General features: G+C 37.9%; 2 protein-coding genes across 8 annotated transcripts in view; one reads left to right on the top strand and one right to left on the bottom strand.

The window, feature by feature from the left end:
• The window catches only part of LOC126380003 (zinc finger protein ZFP2-like), a 138,140-nt gene that overhangs the window by 47,657 nt on the left and 75,295 nt on the right, over positions 1–15,188 (top strand). The gene's annotated exons all lie outside the window — the stretch shown is intronic.
• Positions 1–15,188, bottom strand: part of LOC126380001 (potassium channel subfamily T member 2) — a 94,539-nt gene that overhangs the window by 15,504 nt on the left and 63,847 nt on the right. For all 7 annotated transcript variants that reach the window (XM_050029063.1, XM_050029061.1, XM_050029060.1 and 4 more), the window contains exons 2-7: positions 8,129–8,208; positions 1,992–2,091; positions 846–1,044; positions 696–770; positions 538–621; positions 360–454 (exon numbers count right to left, since the gene is read on the bottom strand). In XM_050029063.1, coding sequence (XP_049885020.1) covers positions 360–454; positions 538–621; positions 696–770; positions 846–1,044; positions 1,992–2,091; positions 8,129–8,208 — 633 coding nt within the window. The remainder of the gene's footprint in view (positions 1–359; positions 455–537; positions 622–695; positions 771–845; positions 1,045–1,991; positions 2,092–8,128; positions 8,209–15,188) is intronic.

Here is a 15,188-nt window from a genome sequence, read left to right on the forward strand (position 1 = left end):
TTATGAAATTGTATTTTCTTTCGTCAATATAAGCAAATAACAGCATTGGTGAAATCTTAAAAGGTTGCACAAATTAGATAAGGCGGTGACTGTTGGAAAAGATTTTTTTTGAAAACCTTTTCACATTTATTATCTTAGAGAGTTATTCTAAATTGTACGTTTGTCGAATATATGGGACATCTTATGAATGCAATTGACTAAATTCAAAATAATTTTGGGAAATCGTTATTTAAATTTTCAGCATTTAGAAAAATTAACTGGGACCTTAAAATGGAACTGACAGATTAAGTCATGATGAATGTTTATTTTTAATATTTCCATTGTGGCTTATTTAATGTAAAATAATGATGTAAAATTACCTCGTAAAAACGAGACACAAAAGCGTAACGCAAAGTATCATTAGTTGTTGTGACAAGGCTGACTGGGATTTTTGCATCGCTCGATGAAGATCGTTCTGTAATTAGAAGTCGTTTTGTGTTTACTGCAATTACTTCGAAATACGCATAAATACATATCGAAATCATCCACTGTACTTACAAACATGTTCTCTAGTGAACGTTTAGCCAGCCAACAATTCAGAAATACCGGAATGAATAGATTCCGCAGAGGCGGAAATGGTAACTGAAAAAAATTGGTTATGTAGTTTATAGAATATGACATTCATACCATTGTTATAACTTAGTTTAAATACGTACGGTTAACGCAAACGGTATCGTATTCACCATTTCTAAGACAAAGTGAAACGATAATACTTGCTGCCAAATGTTTCCCTGAAACGTAAAAAAAAAATATACATTTCATACAACCATTTCTTGAAAGCCCTAATTGTATATTTTAAAGCTCACCTTGTAACCCAGATAGGCAAGAAGAATAGCCTCCGTGAAGGAAATCATCGCCAGTACAACTTGTACGACCCACAAATACAGTGGTCTGTTGACCCATATTATTCCATCCCAGTTGATGATCGGCCGCTCTTGGAATTCCTCTTCCGTCAAGTTGGCAGAATATTCAAATTCAGTCTTATTCCCGGGCTTGCATCCGTAACTGTAAAGTAAAATGTAGAATGAAATGTATTGTATTTTTTTTTTTTTTGACGTGACTTATTGTAGATTTGCCGCACAAAAATAATCATAAAAATGTACTGGAATAATAGAGTATCGGAAGTACCTGCTATGCTTAGCTGGTTACAAAAATGGAAGTAAGAATTCACCACTGACAATGAAATATGATGATAATATTAATATTTTTGAATTAAAACCCCAGATTTTATATTTTCTCAATCAACCGTTAACTACTTTTCGTTACCACGATTCTCGTTTAAAAACTCGTTTGTGCAAACAAACGCGGAGTTAATGATTCCGTAAATATTTTACATGAACACCAAGTCTCCAGGTGCCTTAATAAATAATGGATTGAGGTTGGCCACTGTAGATACTTGTATAACTACCTACGTAGTTAAAGCCTCTTCGTCGTAGGGTCTTCAATGGTACTTCCATGTCAGTCTATCTATAGGCGTACGCTTCAGTCCCGGGAGGAATTTAGGTTAATTAGAAGGATAATTCTATTCAGGAGTACGGTTGTCTGTTTGTTTACTTATTAGAGAATAGTTACTATTAGAGTCTACACGTCAAAGAAAGGCGTACCTTCATAAAGAAACTTATTTTCCTGCATTAATTAAAAGCTCGCAAACATTCATGAGCTTTCCTTCTCTTTACACAACTATTTTTAAATTGTATATTATGTACCACATTCAAGAGAATGCCGTGTTCTCAACAAGAGCAACACGCTAACCTTGTTCTGATTTCTTAATGGTTTCTAGGCATATAACATTGAATATTTCGATGGATAACATTTTATTTGATTTATTTCATTTCAGTGTGTTTATATTATTACTTTTTGACGTTGTGCAGAAATTTATGGAACATACTGAAAATGACAAGTATATAAAAAACTTAAGACGAGCAAGGAGGCCGTCGTTAACACTTCCTTACCACGATGCGGAAATTGGATCTCCATCAGCAACAACGCGGCATATGTACAAGGCGCAGGTCATTAGTTTGAAAAATAAATTTGCTATCCTAATTCGTAAACCTGCAACAAACAATAAATAGGTTAGTAAGTAGTTAACTTTTTCTTTATATTTGAAATTTATTAAGTAAGTGATTTGTTTCCGATATTATTAAAGAACTTTCTGCTTCTCCATATCGGTAGCTGTGACAAAAAAGATTCTTCATTTATTAAACGATATAAAAAAGAAGGAGGTTATCAATTTGACCCGTATGCAGGTAATATTGTTGGAATTACATAATATGTGTATATGTTAAAGTGGCCACATCAAAACAATTCATCTACGAAAGCAATATTGCACTTTGACATTTGCGCATATAAAAGTATAAGTTATGTGTTCCACCGTTGTGTATGTGTGTGTAGGCACGACTGTTCCAACCTAACTTCACTACCATTCAAAAAATTTTTTTCGTCCTCGGTTACCGTCCTCTAGACGGCGGCGCCACGTTAAATTTAGCGTGACGTCACAGCACAGCCTAACCATCGGACAATTAAGTACGTAAGGGTGTCAGTGACACCGTAACGAATACTGCCAAAGATGATTCAGCAGACCATGATTCTGAGTTGATATCAAGCGGAATCTCTTGTCAGAAAAATCATGAAAATGTTACTGTTCTTTTTTAATTATTTGCAGTTCCATACTTTTGCGATGGAAAATTCCACTAGATATCAACTCAGAATCATAGTCTGAAGTCTGAATCATCCCTCAAAGTTTTCGTTATTATGTCACTAACACCCTGTATACCTATTTACTTGTTTCATACTTTTTAGAGCGCGATTTTCCGTAGTTCGGTTTTAGTTTTTAAACTTTTTTTTATAGGATTGAGTATCGTCGAACTTAGGGAAGAGTGCAAATTTTATCAAAGTCGGTTCAGAAATTTTCAAGTTATCGTCGAAAAACAGTTAAAAAATGAAGACGTAATTCTGATATTAAGGAATCTATAGTATTGTCGAAACGCATCGTTGTCGATGTAGTATTGTTACTAATAGAGGCTTAGAGGTCTTCAGTGATGTGCCGTTCCGGGGAATGTTCTCAAAGTGGCAATGTTCCCGTTGTGGCTGCTTTTCTTTTTTAAATTGTTCTTTCTTGTATTCTTGAAGTGAATAAGATCTAAAGGCAATGTATTGGACTTTATTGTCGGTAATAAAACGAAATATGAAAATAGCCAAAAACTTAATATCAATTCAGAAACAAGAAGTCCACAGCAGGAAGCAAAACAGAAGACAATGAAACGTATAAAAATCAAAACGAAAATGTCATTCAGTGACAGGCTGAAGAACGGCCAGGCGCTGCTTAACTAAAGAGTCTGCGACATCTTGAGCCCTCAGTACGTAGCTATGGTGCAGCAACTGACAGATCTACCAGCAGACGAATTAACTTGACGCATTGAGGACCCGGTTGGCAGCATAATATCCATGACCCTCAGTATATCCGGGTGAAGAGTCACCACTCAGTTCAAAGACGACCCCAAGATGAAGTCAAACAGGGTTATCGACTCTACAGTGTTAGGATCAGAAGACACATAGGTGAGCGAGCGTGAATTAATGATGAGTGCCTATGCTTCCGACGTTAGCAACGGAACGTGCCCAAAATGGAAATATTCCTGAGTAGGGCACATCAATGGAGGTAATTTAATAGTATAAGTATTATTAACAATTAATGGTTTGACCGTAAATTAAAGAATAATGGAAAACCGTCAAGGGTGTGCAGTATAGTACTCCTTCAGTTCTAGGACTCTTTTAAATTCCTTTAGAACTGCGTCCATTCCTGCAGGCGATCTGCTGTTCATGCCAGCAGTTGGGATGGGAGGAATTGGTGCCCCAATACTTAATACACCTGAGGAATCTTTTGCTTGGAGTTTATTTCCGAGACTATAAAGCTTAACCATCACCTGATTGGAACATTGAGGCTTTGATTTGCTCGACAACACCATTGCACAACGTCTAACAGGGTAGAATATTCGCCATGTCCCTTTCGACAGTAGATTCCTCTCCTTGGTTATCTTTAGATGAAGAAACCAACCATCTTAGTTTGAACGAGTATTTTTTGATAAAACTCTTTTTTGTTGTTTTTACATAAACTTCTTTACATGGTGAAAGTCAAACAGTTTACGTAGTAATCTATATTCTCTTTGAACAGTTTATTAATGTTTTAATAGGTAAGTATACGTGGTCTTATGTAGGTACGTAATCATATAAACGGCAAGTATAGTTTTCGTTTAAATAACAGTAACAATTACTTGTGTCAATTACATATGTAAAATTGAGGACCTTACGTATTTCAAAGCTAAATTGTTTTAAGGATCATTTTTTTCTGCGTAGGTAATGCTCAATCTATTTGCATTAGCTAGTGCAATTTTGTTAATAGATGTACAAAGGCTGCTAGTGACATAATAACGAAAACTTCGAGGGATAATGCAGACCATGATTCTGAGTAGTTATCAAGTAGAATTTTCCGTCGCAAAAGTATGGAACTGTAAATATTTAAAAATACTAAATTTTTCATTAGTTTTCCGACGGAAAATTCCACTTGATTAATATAAATTTTTCAGAATAATGAGCTTAATCATATTCTCTTCAGTATTCGTTACAATGTCACTAACACCGTGTAATTTTCCAATATGTATGATGGATCTTACTTTTGACAAGACAATGACATCAACACATCTGATAATTACAACAGGAGAAAACAGGAGACATGAGTACTTAAAAAACCTACTGGAGCCACTTTCCTCTAGTGGCTCTATTACGTTTCCTACAGTCTGAAACGGACAAGTCAATAAATCAGCTGGTACTTTGAGAAGGGTATTTGAAAGCAGTTCGGTCTCGTGATATTTCTGTCACAGTCTGATCTATTCCATCCTCAGGGAACATTTTGACACTTATATTTTAAAAGTTTTTAAATTGAAAACGGTTTCTTGCTAATTACGATATTTTTATGTTGGGAGGGACTCCAAATACATGTTTCTTCGCTCTGCCGCAATGCCGTCGCTCTTCGGGATCAATGGTCATGTTTTAACACATTTTGTTGGTGACGGGACGCCAGACCCGCCGCACACTTCGTCTTTGTAATTAAAATGCAAACTACTAAACATAATATTTTAATCAACACTCGTTCGCAATGCAAATAAAGTACAGCAACTGAACAAAAGAATAATTCAAAAATATACAACTATATAAAAAATAAAAGGAATTAGCAAAGAGGCTGTCGCTAACACATTGTCTCACAAAGACCAACCCAACGCATACACCTACCAATTTGTCACGAACATCTATTGACACACAATCTTGTTCTGCCCGGAATTGAATTTGTGTCAATGTACAAATGGGGGCAACATTTCCCTGTCCGTGAAACTTAGTTATATTTCTCGAAGATTTTTTCTAAGACAGTTAAGTCTGAATCTAAGACAATTATTGTTCAATTCTCAGAGCAAATATTTCTACTAAAAAATACTCTGTTGTCTGAAACCGAACAGTCATACTGTTCAATGTATCTATTTTAGTATCTAGGTATTACAAGTTCAATATCAAGTAGGGCTTCCAATCTCGCAGCCTGTCTTCGATATTGGTAACTACGCCTCTGAACATTTCCAATCACGTAGGATACCGGTATTTGCGGGATCCCTACATAGAAGTGAATTCTAGGATAATGTGCACTTTAATGGAGATCAAAATTCTGAAAAATAACAAAATCATAATTTGCTATTGAAACAAAAACAAGAACACTTTCAACTAAATCGAAACATAACATGTTCAAAGAGTCGGCTGCCAATTTATTTACTGTATGTAGATAGTAGAAGATAGAAAAAGCTCTTCCGTCTTGTAAGCCGTTTTTCTTTTGTATTGTGGCATTACGTGTAAATGATTGTTAACCCATTAACCAGATTCATGTTTCTGTCTTTATAGACTCAAGTGTAGCTTTTCGGGACACATGGTCAACTAGTTGAATAGTAGTTGAGTAGTAGTCCTATGAAAACAGTTACACCACAGAATTTAAAAAGCCGTGGTCCAATTTAACTATACCAAATAGATAAGTATAATTTATTCGATAAAAACAAGAACCATGTCTTCCATATCCACATGTTTATATCAAAACCTGGTTTTTGTTATATCAAATCAAAATTTACTAATAATATTAAATTACTCAAGCGGATTAACGGGGCTCGTCATAATCCGCAACGAGTATGTGCGCCTTGTAGTGTGTGACATGGCTGACAAACTTAAGGAAATCAGCATGTGAGAAGAAGACCGCCTGAGTACCCGTGCGAGAATATCAACTTCATTCGCGTGGCGTCGTTGTAAGAGGCAGTAAAATGTACAATTTTAGCGGCGGGATACCTCAGGCTAGATAAAAAGAAATGTAGTATTTTATACGGAGTGACCGGGGTGTGACCACGTGTTCGGCGCGCCGAGTCCGGGGTCGGCGGCGGCGGCGTGGGCTGAGAAACGGCGCGGCGCCAACCTCTACTTGGATTACCCGGATTGGAAGTTCTAATACCAAGTGTGCCCTTACCCATCTCACCGCTCACATGCTTCAGATGGTGACAACAAGAACTTGCGCGCAGGCTACAATACCTCAATGGAATTACGGTCGTAGTTGTGTCTGTGAATCGTAATCCACGTAATATTTATTTTCTGAAGAATCTATTTTGAACTTGTTTCTATGGATAATGGACGACGCAACCGATGACGCATCAATTAATGTATTTGCCATTATTCACAAACTTTCGCCTTAAAGCAGCCAAAACCAGTTTGCTCATTGTGTTATACTTACTTGCGGGTATTTAACACTATTGACCTAATTAACTGGACTCGTATCGATCGAAAAGTACAAAACCACTTAAAGTGTAAAAAAGTAAAGGAACATGAAACTACTTTTATGTTCGTTCGTTTCGTGCATGAAATGAAGTCCCGCAGATTTTAATGGAACTAATTGGTAAGTCATTCAGTGAATAATTTTACGTTAGCGTTACGTGGCAGTGTCTACTGCCACGCGAACCGCCGGCCACAGGACTTGTTTCGTGGCGTGGACTCGTAAGTGTCATATTCGTATTGTTCGTAGCTTAAACGCCACAAATCATTCATTTAGGTAGTAATTCATTTTTATTATAAACAAGCCTCACAAATCCTTTGGTTGGTTAAATCATAATTACTTTGACGTATTTCGGCTCACGTATTCGTACTTCGTACTACGCTGTTAATCTGCAGAAAATAAACGAAGTAACAGGGTTCCCTTTATTGCGTTATGTGATGGAAAATATCCGCAACTGTCCTTATAACTGAAGGATATATGCCAATGAAGTGACCTCCACGACCTTAGTTTCAGTCGTGCGTTATGTTGTTAATTACGCGGTCTATTATGACTTTTGATCTGGTTAAATCAATAAACTCTTCATAATCCCAAAAAAATGTCAGGATCATCATCATCCTCCTGCCCATGTCCCATTCTAGGTAGGGTCGGCACAACCAATTCAATTCTGCCAGTCGTCTTCACAATACCTTTCACACACATATCCTTCTTTACACAATGCATCCACACTTTCTTGAGTCGTCCCTTACCACTATTTCCACCCACATTCATACTCATATAATTTTCCTCGTTATATTATGCCTTTCATCCCAAAAACTCAAAATTCTCTCTATAATAAAAAAAATAATGTGAACACTAATAACCTAAACTCAATAGTGTAATTATGAACCAAGGATTACATATTTACGTGGAGTTAAATCCAAATGTTCTAGACGTTTTTTGCTCAACGTCCTTCTTCACTCTATTGAGAGTTGTGAGGACTGGGGGGTCCCCTTGGAGCTTGGGTTACATAATGAGACTCCAGGAGGGGTTAAAAAGGCCACATCAAAGCAATTCATTTAAAAATATGCTATGATGTGGCATTTGTAACATCCGCTATTGCAAGTACGTTTCAAAGACATAATGTATGTAAAATAGTTGAGGAATCCCAACCCAATAGCGCTTCCTTCCAGTCTGGGACAAGTAGGCATGTTATCCTTCACATAACGTTATACTTATGATGGGTAACGTGCTCTAAAAAATAATACTTACTTGACCGTTGATTCTTTATAAAATATAGTTGCAGTCTTTCTTTGAAAGTATTCTCGTTTACGTAGTACTCCACGCGTACTCTGTAACAAATCAAACATAGAAGATGTAAATTTAAAAAATATGCAGATTTAACTATTGCTCTAAAAAGGTATAATTTATTTTTAATATATTTTAACTATGTTAATTTTAATATGGCTTCCGTTGAGTAAAGTAGGTTTGTGAAACTTGTCTGTGAATTTTACCAAGAAGTTGAGGGACCTATCCAAAGAGTTAATTGGATCTTTTCGTTTATCTTGTCATCAGTCTTGTATGAAGCCTATCGGATTATGTACGAGCAGATGCTTCTCCAAAGGACTCTCATGCCTCGAGGTTATCCTATTATCGCTCTAAGGTGTACTTTGTTCAGGTGGGTTGCATATTATAACGTTGTATGCGTACATCTTTTTATAAATACACTTAGGTATTTAGAGGTTTAAATAGGTGTAGAGATTTCATGTTTGCAACGAATAATGTGATTTACTGCATTTAAATATCGATGTAATTGGAATCTCACAATTTTTGATAAACTCATATTGTAGTAAGTAAATAAATGATTATATTTATTTTCTGTAAATGTTTTGTGAGGTGAAAAGCATTAATAGCTACATCCTTTAACTACAGTTTCACAGTTTGTTATATTAGGCTCGAATTGAATGAAATTTTCTCTTTGTCCCGTCTCATGACAACAAACACAAAAGGCTGTTGTAAGCCTACGGGCTGATATGGCGCTGCATGCCAGTGTGCTTCGGACCCATCGGTGTTTTCAGGTCACTGAACTGCGTTGTTTTTGCAAGCACCAGGTTTCATATATAATTTAAATATTATTGATATAACCTATTTAACACACGTATGCGTAACGGTAATTTCAACTTCTTTTTCTGAATGTTTCTCAATGAAGCATATTACATCTACGTTCTTGTAGAAAGCATCATAAATTCATAACAGGTTTATTTAACGCTAGACATTAATTCTATTATTGTTAATGCAAAAGTATCTCTACCTATTCTGCTACCTTACTATGTGTGCAATGCAATAAAATGACAATTTTCAATATTGCTTTTTTAGATGAATTGCTTGGATGTGGTCTTTTTAAACCCCCCTGATCACGCCTAAACCACTAAATAGATTTTTATTCAAATATTAAGAGTGGAGGCTAGGCCCTACCCAGCAGTGGGTGGATACATACAGGCTGAGTAAATGGATAGATTAAAATTGGTTTATTCATAGATAGATAGATTGTTTGGTGTAAGCAACCAGTGTTCGGAAAACCCATTTAAAAAGTTAACCGATATAAAAGGTTAACAGATTCAATCGGTATCCTTTTATTACGGTAACACGTTAATCTGTTAACCTATTGAAACCTGTTAACACATATCAAGGGTTAACCTCGGTTTTATAGGTTATTACTAACGAAGAGTAAAATATTAAAACAAACTCAGCTGGAAAGAGAAAGATGGGTATAAACGGGAAACAAGCGTTTTTGAAGAATCGGCTATATTCGACAAAATTGAATGGAATCGTTAAAAATCGGCTAAAATCGTCTGGATTCGAGTAAAATTTACAAAATTGATTGGAATCGATAAGGATGGCTAGATTCCACTTCACTCGACTGGATTCCAGGTTATTCACCTACCTTAATGACACATCGGAGTTGGCAAAGTGGAGTTGGTAATGCGGAGTATAGTATCCCTCAACGCAACTTTTTCTTCTGGGGGACTTCAACGCCTGCCATCAAGAGTGTTTGTACCCGTTCCAGCAGACCGACCATGCTGACAAAGAGGTGCAGGCTTTTGCCTTGTCACTAAGTTTCTCACAGCTGGTAAATTGCGCTGCAAGGGTACCTGACGTTGCCAACCATACCGCCAACTGCTTGGAACTTCTGCCGACAACTGATCCGGACCGATATCAAGTATCAGTGACTTTCCTTTAGGAACTTCCGGCCATTGTTTGGTGAGATCTCTATCTGTCTATCCCCCATCTGATCTTAACCGCAGAGAATCCAGGCGAAGATGACGATACAAGTTAGCAGACTGGGATGAGATGCGGCACTTCTTCGCGTCCTATCCTTGGAGTGAGGTATGCTTTTCTTCAGAAGACCCGACGAGCTGCTCAGACCCACATACCGGGTGTGGGGTGAAGAATATACCTGCAAAGCTCCTAACTCTGAAGAAAACTCCGAATAACGCCGCCAAGTCTTGCAAGAGGACAATACGCGGAGCTCGTTTCGACCATATAAGTAGGCCAAATCGGTGCGAAACTGGCTAAGTACCCAACTGGTATTTATCTAGCTAATTTCTGCCGTCTGTTGTTGCCGCCATTGCTGAAACCTGATGGATCGCTGACCTATACCGCGCACGAGAAGGCAAATTTATTTATCTCCTCACCTGCGACTCTCGTCTAGATGCTGAGAACAATATTCCACCTAGTGTACCTCTTTGTGATCTGGCAATGGCAATACTGGGCTGAAAAAAATTTGAATGCCATCGAAACTACAAGAAGAAGAAGAATGGCAGAGATCTGTATCCGGCAACATGAGGTCCTAAAAATGCTTCACATTCTAGACGTGAATGAGTTCCGTGGTCCAGATGGTATTCCAGCAATCGTACAGCAGAACTGTGCACTTGAGTCGTCTCCAGTACTGACACGGCTCTACCGGCTCTCTTTGGGTTCAGGACTAGTCCCGAACCCATGTAAGCTTGCCTATGTGCAGCTTGTGTCCAAAAAAGGTAGTCGTGCCGTGCCGACCCTGCTAACTACCGCCCCATTTCAGCGAACTTGAACAATTCCCTTCTAGCGTACCTTCACCAACGATCTATTTAGTGACCGCCAATTTGGTTTCCGCCGTAATAGGTCAACTGGCGAATTCTTGTGTACGCTACACACTTGCGAGGCTCTTGCCGTGTCCTTTGATATCACAAAGGTTTTTGATAGGGTTTGGGAGAGTCTTATTGGAAATATAGCCATAGGCTTATTGGAAAGCTTCCGGCATATGGGATCCCTTCTAGCCTGCGTAATTGGATATCTGACTTCCGGAGGAATAGACGGATTTGGGAAGTCGTCGATGGGTGCTCGTCTGATTTACATGGTATTAGTGCCGGAGTCCCTCAGGGATCTGTTCTCTCTCCCACTATCTTCCTGCTCCAGATCAATTATCTGCTGATTTATGTCCTATGGGTATGCAGACGATAGCACAGTGACGGAGAACAAGCACCAGGAATGTCAGCGTTATCAGAACTTGTTATCAGGATCTTATGAATCGTGTGAATTTGACCCTTAAGTCCGTCTCAGAACGGGGTGACAACAACTTGGTCGAATTCAACGCTTCCAAAACCCAGGTATGTCTGTTCACCGCGAAACGAATCTGGCTCCAATGTTCCGGAGTGTACCCATTAGTGATGTAACGAATATTAGCATTCGCGAATATTTTTTGCAGATATTCGTATACGCATTCGCGAATGTCTAAAAATTTACATTCGTTACACCATCACTAATATCCACGTCAATTACCAACTATCTCGAGCTCTATGGTATGGACCTAATTGCCAACCTAAACTTCGACTGCTACACCGAGTCTATAACAAAATTGCAGCCAAAAATCAGACATCCTTTCTAAAGTCAGATGATATTTCCCCTCAGAGCAGTTGCTCGATCTATACACAGCACAGGTTCGTTGTAGTATGGAGTACTGCTGTCACCTTTGGCAAGGCTCTGCCAGCTCTCGGTTGGCCGCTCTCGACTTGGTGGAGCGTTGAGCATTAAAGCTCGTAGACAATGAGTCGTTAGTGAAGACTCGACTCCAAAGTCTAAAACACAGACGAAGGGTAGCGGTTTTTTATAGGATACTTCCTTTAGGCTCTTCCTTTTTGATGCGAATAGCAAAGGACTGGAACTGTTGTCTGCATTTCCAACTCGTTATAATTTGGCATTCTTCAAGGCTAGGGTGAATAGGCATTTACTAGGTAAGCGTGATTCACCCTAGACCACATCGTCCCATACCACCAGGTGAGAATGACGCGGTTTTCAAACGTGAGCCTATATTATTAATAAAAAACTGGCGATTTTAGTCGTTTCCAGGCGATTTTGTGGAATCCAGTCTAGTGGAGTGGATCAAGTCATTTGTGTCAGTTTAAGTCCATTCAAGCTGATTGTGACGATTCTAGGTGCTTGTCAAATCCAGTCCATTTTAATCGATTCTAGTCGAATCCAGTCGATTCCTCGACTAAAAAATAGACTCGATTCAAGTCTTTAAATTAATATACGCATCATACAAAACCGTAACGTACCATACGCCTAAACCATGCGATACGGACTTCATCCTATGGCTACATATTAAGATGCATCCCAATTCCATCTCAGATCAGAGTAATATTCAAGATCACTCAAACAAGTGAGTTAGAGAGCGTTATTATATTGTCTAGATTCCATGACGACTACCTTCCGACTTCATACTAGTAACCACATCTTGCGTCATTTTAAAATGGAGTTCCTATAACCATCTGGTTACCATCAGATCTTGAATACTAACCAGAGCTAGAATGCTCGTCAAGGCAAATTATTTTAACATCGAGTTTCTAAGTTGACAATACAAATGACCACCTGGTCATCATCACACCCTGAGTATCAACCAGCAACAACCACCTAGAGTCAGAGTTCTCATCAAGACAAATCAAACAAACCCAAACTTCCTTTTGGTTATCATCCAATCCTAAATACCAACCACCAATAAAGTTCTCATCAAGACAATTCAAACAAGCCCAAACTCGAAGGTTACGCGTTATTTTAATATCGATTTCCTAACTTATGACCACCTGGTCATCATCAGACGCTGAATACCAACCACCAAAGCCAAGTATAGCTAGAAGGCTCATCAAGACAAATCAAACAAGCCCAAACTCGGAGGTCTAGCGTTATTTTAATAACGAGCTCCTATCCTTATAACCACCTGGTTATCATCACACCCTGAGTATCAACCACCAACAACCACCTAGGGTCAGAGTGTTCATCAAGACAAGTCAAACAAACTCAAACTCGGCGATCTTGCGTAATTTTTTTGTCGAGATATAATAATATAATATAACCTGGTCATCATCAGACCCTGGATCCTTCCGTCATGTCTACAAATCTTCTCGTAATTATCACCTATCAAACAAAAAAAAATGTAACCAAATCGGATCATGCGTTCTGCAACTACGTTACGACCTTTCCGCGTAGCGTCGCTGGTTAAAAAGTAAACGTCGAAATAGTAAAAAACAAAGCGCGTGGAACGATTAAACGACGCCGACAAGTGCCTGCAGGTTGCTTGGCGCAGCGTTGCCAGCATTCATTTCGCACGACGGAATGGCAACATGCAAAAATAACCGTTTGTAAAGCGGTTAACCTATCATTCCTGTTAACCTTTAATTTCTGTTAACAGTGTTCGCAATAACCCCCTTAATAAAGAATACCGAAATGTTTCGGTATACGCCTGTACTGTTAACACATATTTATTTCGGTTAATAACCGAATTATTTCTGTTATTAACCCTAACCGGAGGAACACTGTAAGCAACCGCGATAACCAAAGTTCACAGCCATTGGGCGGCAAGCCAGTGCGGGTACTTACTACTAAATAATTTCATGCGAGCATTAACACTACTGACATTAAAATATGGACACAAGTAATAAACATACATACATAATTCATTAAGATTAAGCTATTAAAATAATTAATTTGAATATTTGTTGATTTTTATGCAGTACTTATTTACTTTTTTAATTTTTTTTTAAAACACTACTCGGGTGAATGACATTCATGCCTGTGTAATAAGTACTTAGTTTGTATTAAAATTTTAATATTGACGTTTTGTTAGAGTAATGTGCCGAAACTGTGGGCGGTTCCTAAGTCTATTCAGGTCCAATTAGATAGATATAAATACATTTCTGGTATTCTTAGGGTTCCGAATCTCAAAAGGAAAAACAGAACCCTTATAGGATCACTTTGTTGTCCGTCTGTCTGTCCTGACCTATTTCCGTATCCGTACAAGGAATGTGTGAAATATACCAGCACCAGCATCAAACTGGTTATCGTGCAATCTATAAATAATGAAATCGGCCAATTGCGAATTGGGCTCGCGCACCGAGGGTTCCACGCTTAGAAAACTGTGTGCGTCAAGCTAGCGGCCTCAAAAAAAAAATGGGCACGAAAAAATAATTTGACCATACCAAAAAATAGTACTCTTATTGAAAAAAATAGTACCTGTTGTAAAAAAATTAGTACCATCACGGTTCTGGATTTATAGCCATGTTTTATTGCACTTGCTAGCTTGACGGTGAGCGAAATTTGGGGAGAGTTAACGACAAGGTCTTTCGCTTTGATTTAAACGCCAAAAAATAGTATCGAAATAGTACTCACCCCCTGCAAAATACCGAAAGTAGTACTTCAACGGTTCCAAAGTTATAAAGGTAGTTCTTTGATCCCGCTAGCTTGACGTTTTGAAAATACCTATTATCTGGGGAATGCTTGCATACTTCAGTTTGTAACTAATGTCAATAAACTCGTATGAAATAGTACTCCCTACCATCATAATTTGGACCTGATTCTCTTTGTAGAAATATGTCAAAAAGTCATTATAACCTATGTCATACATTTATCAAGACAAGTACAGTCGCGAACAAAATTATTACACATGGTCAAGAATGTTGTCAGATTTCAGTATTTTTCCCCATTTTTGGGTAAAAATTGGTGACGTGCCAGGGTTGTTAGATGAAAGTAATATCATTGTTGAAACTCTTTGAGTTATTCTACAAATACTGCAAATTGTTTATTAACAAACACTTCGATCCGTAACAAATTCAACATGAAGGTATAAATTATAAAATAAAACAGCAGATTAAAAATGTATTATGATGTATTAAAATCACAGATTGTTTTCGATAAGAACTAGACCCATGCAGCCATTTTCTATTAAAATTAGTGCATATGGGTGTATGCAATAGGAATTTTTTGTAATAGCAGCACTGAAGTGCAAAGAAATGGTAGGGTA

Source organism: Pectinophora gossypiella, chromosome Z (genome assembly GCF_024362695.1).
Source record: "Pectinophora gossypiella chromosome Z, ilPecGoss1.1, whole genome shotgun sequence".
NCBI classification, from domain to species: domain Eukaryota; kingdom Metazoa; phylum Arthropoda; class Insecta; order Lepidoptera; family Gelechiidae; genus Pectinophora; species Pectinophora gossypiella.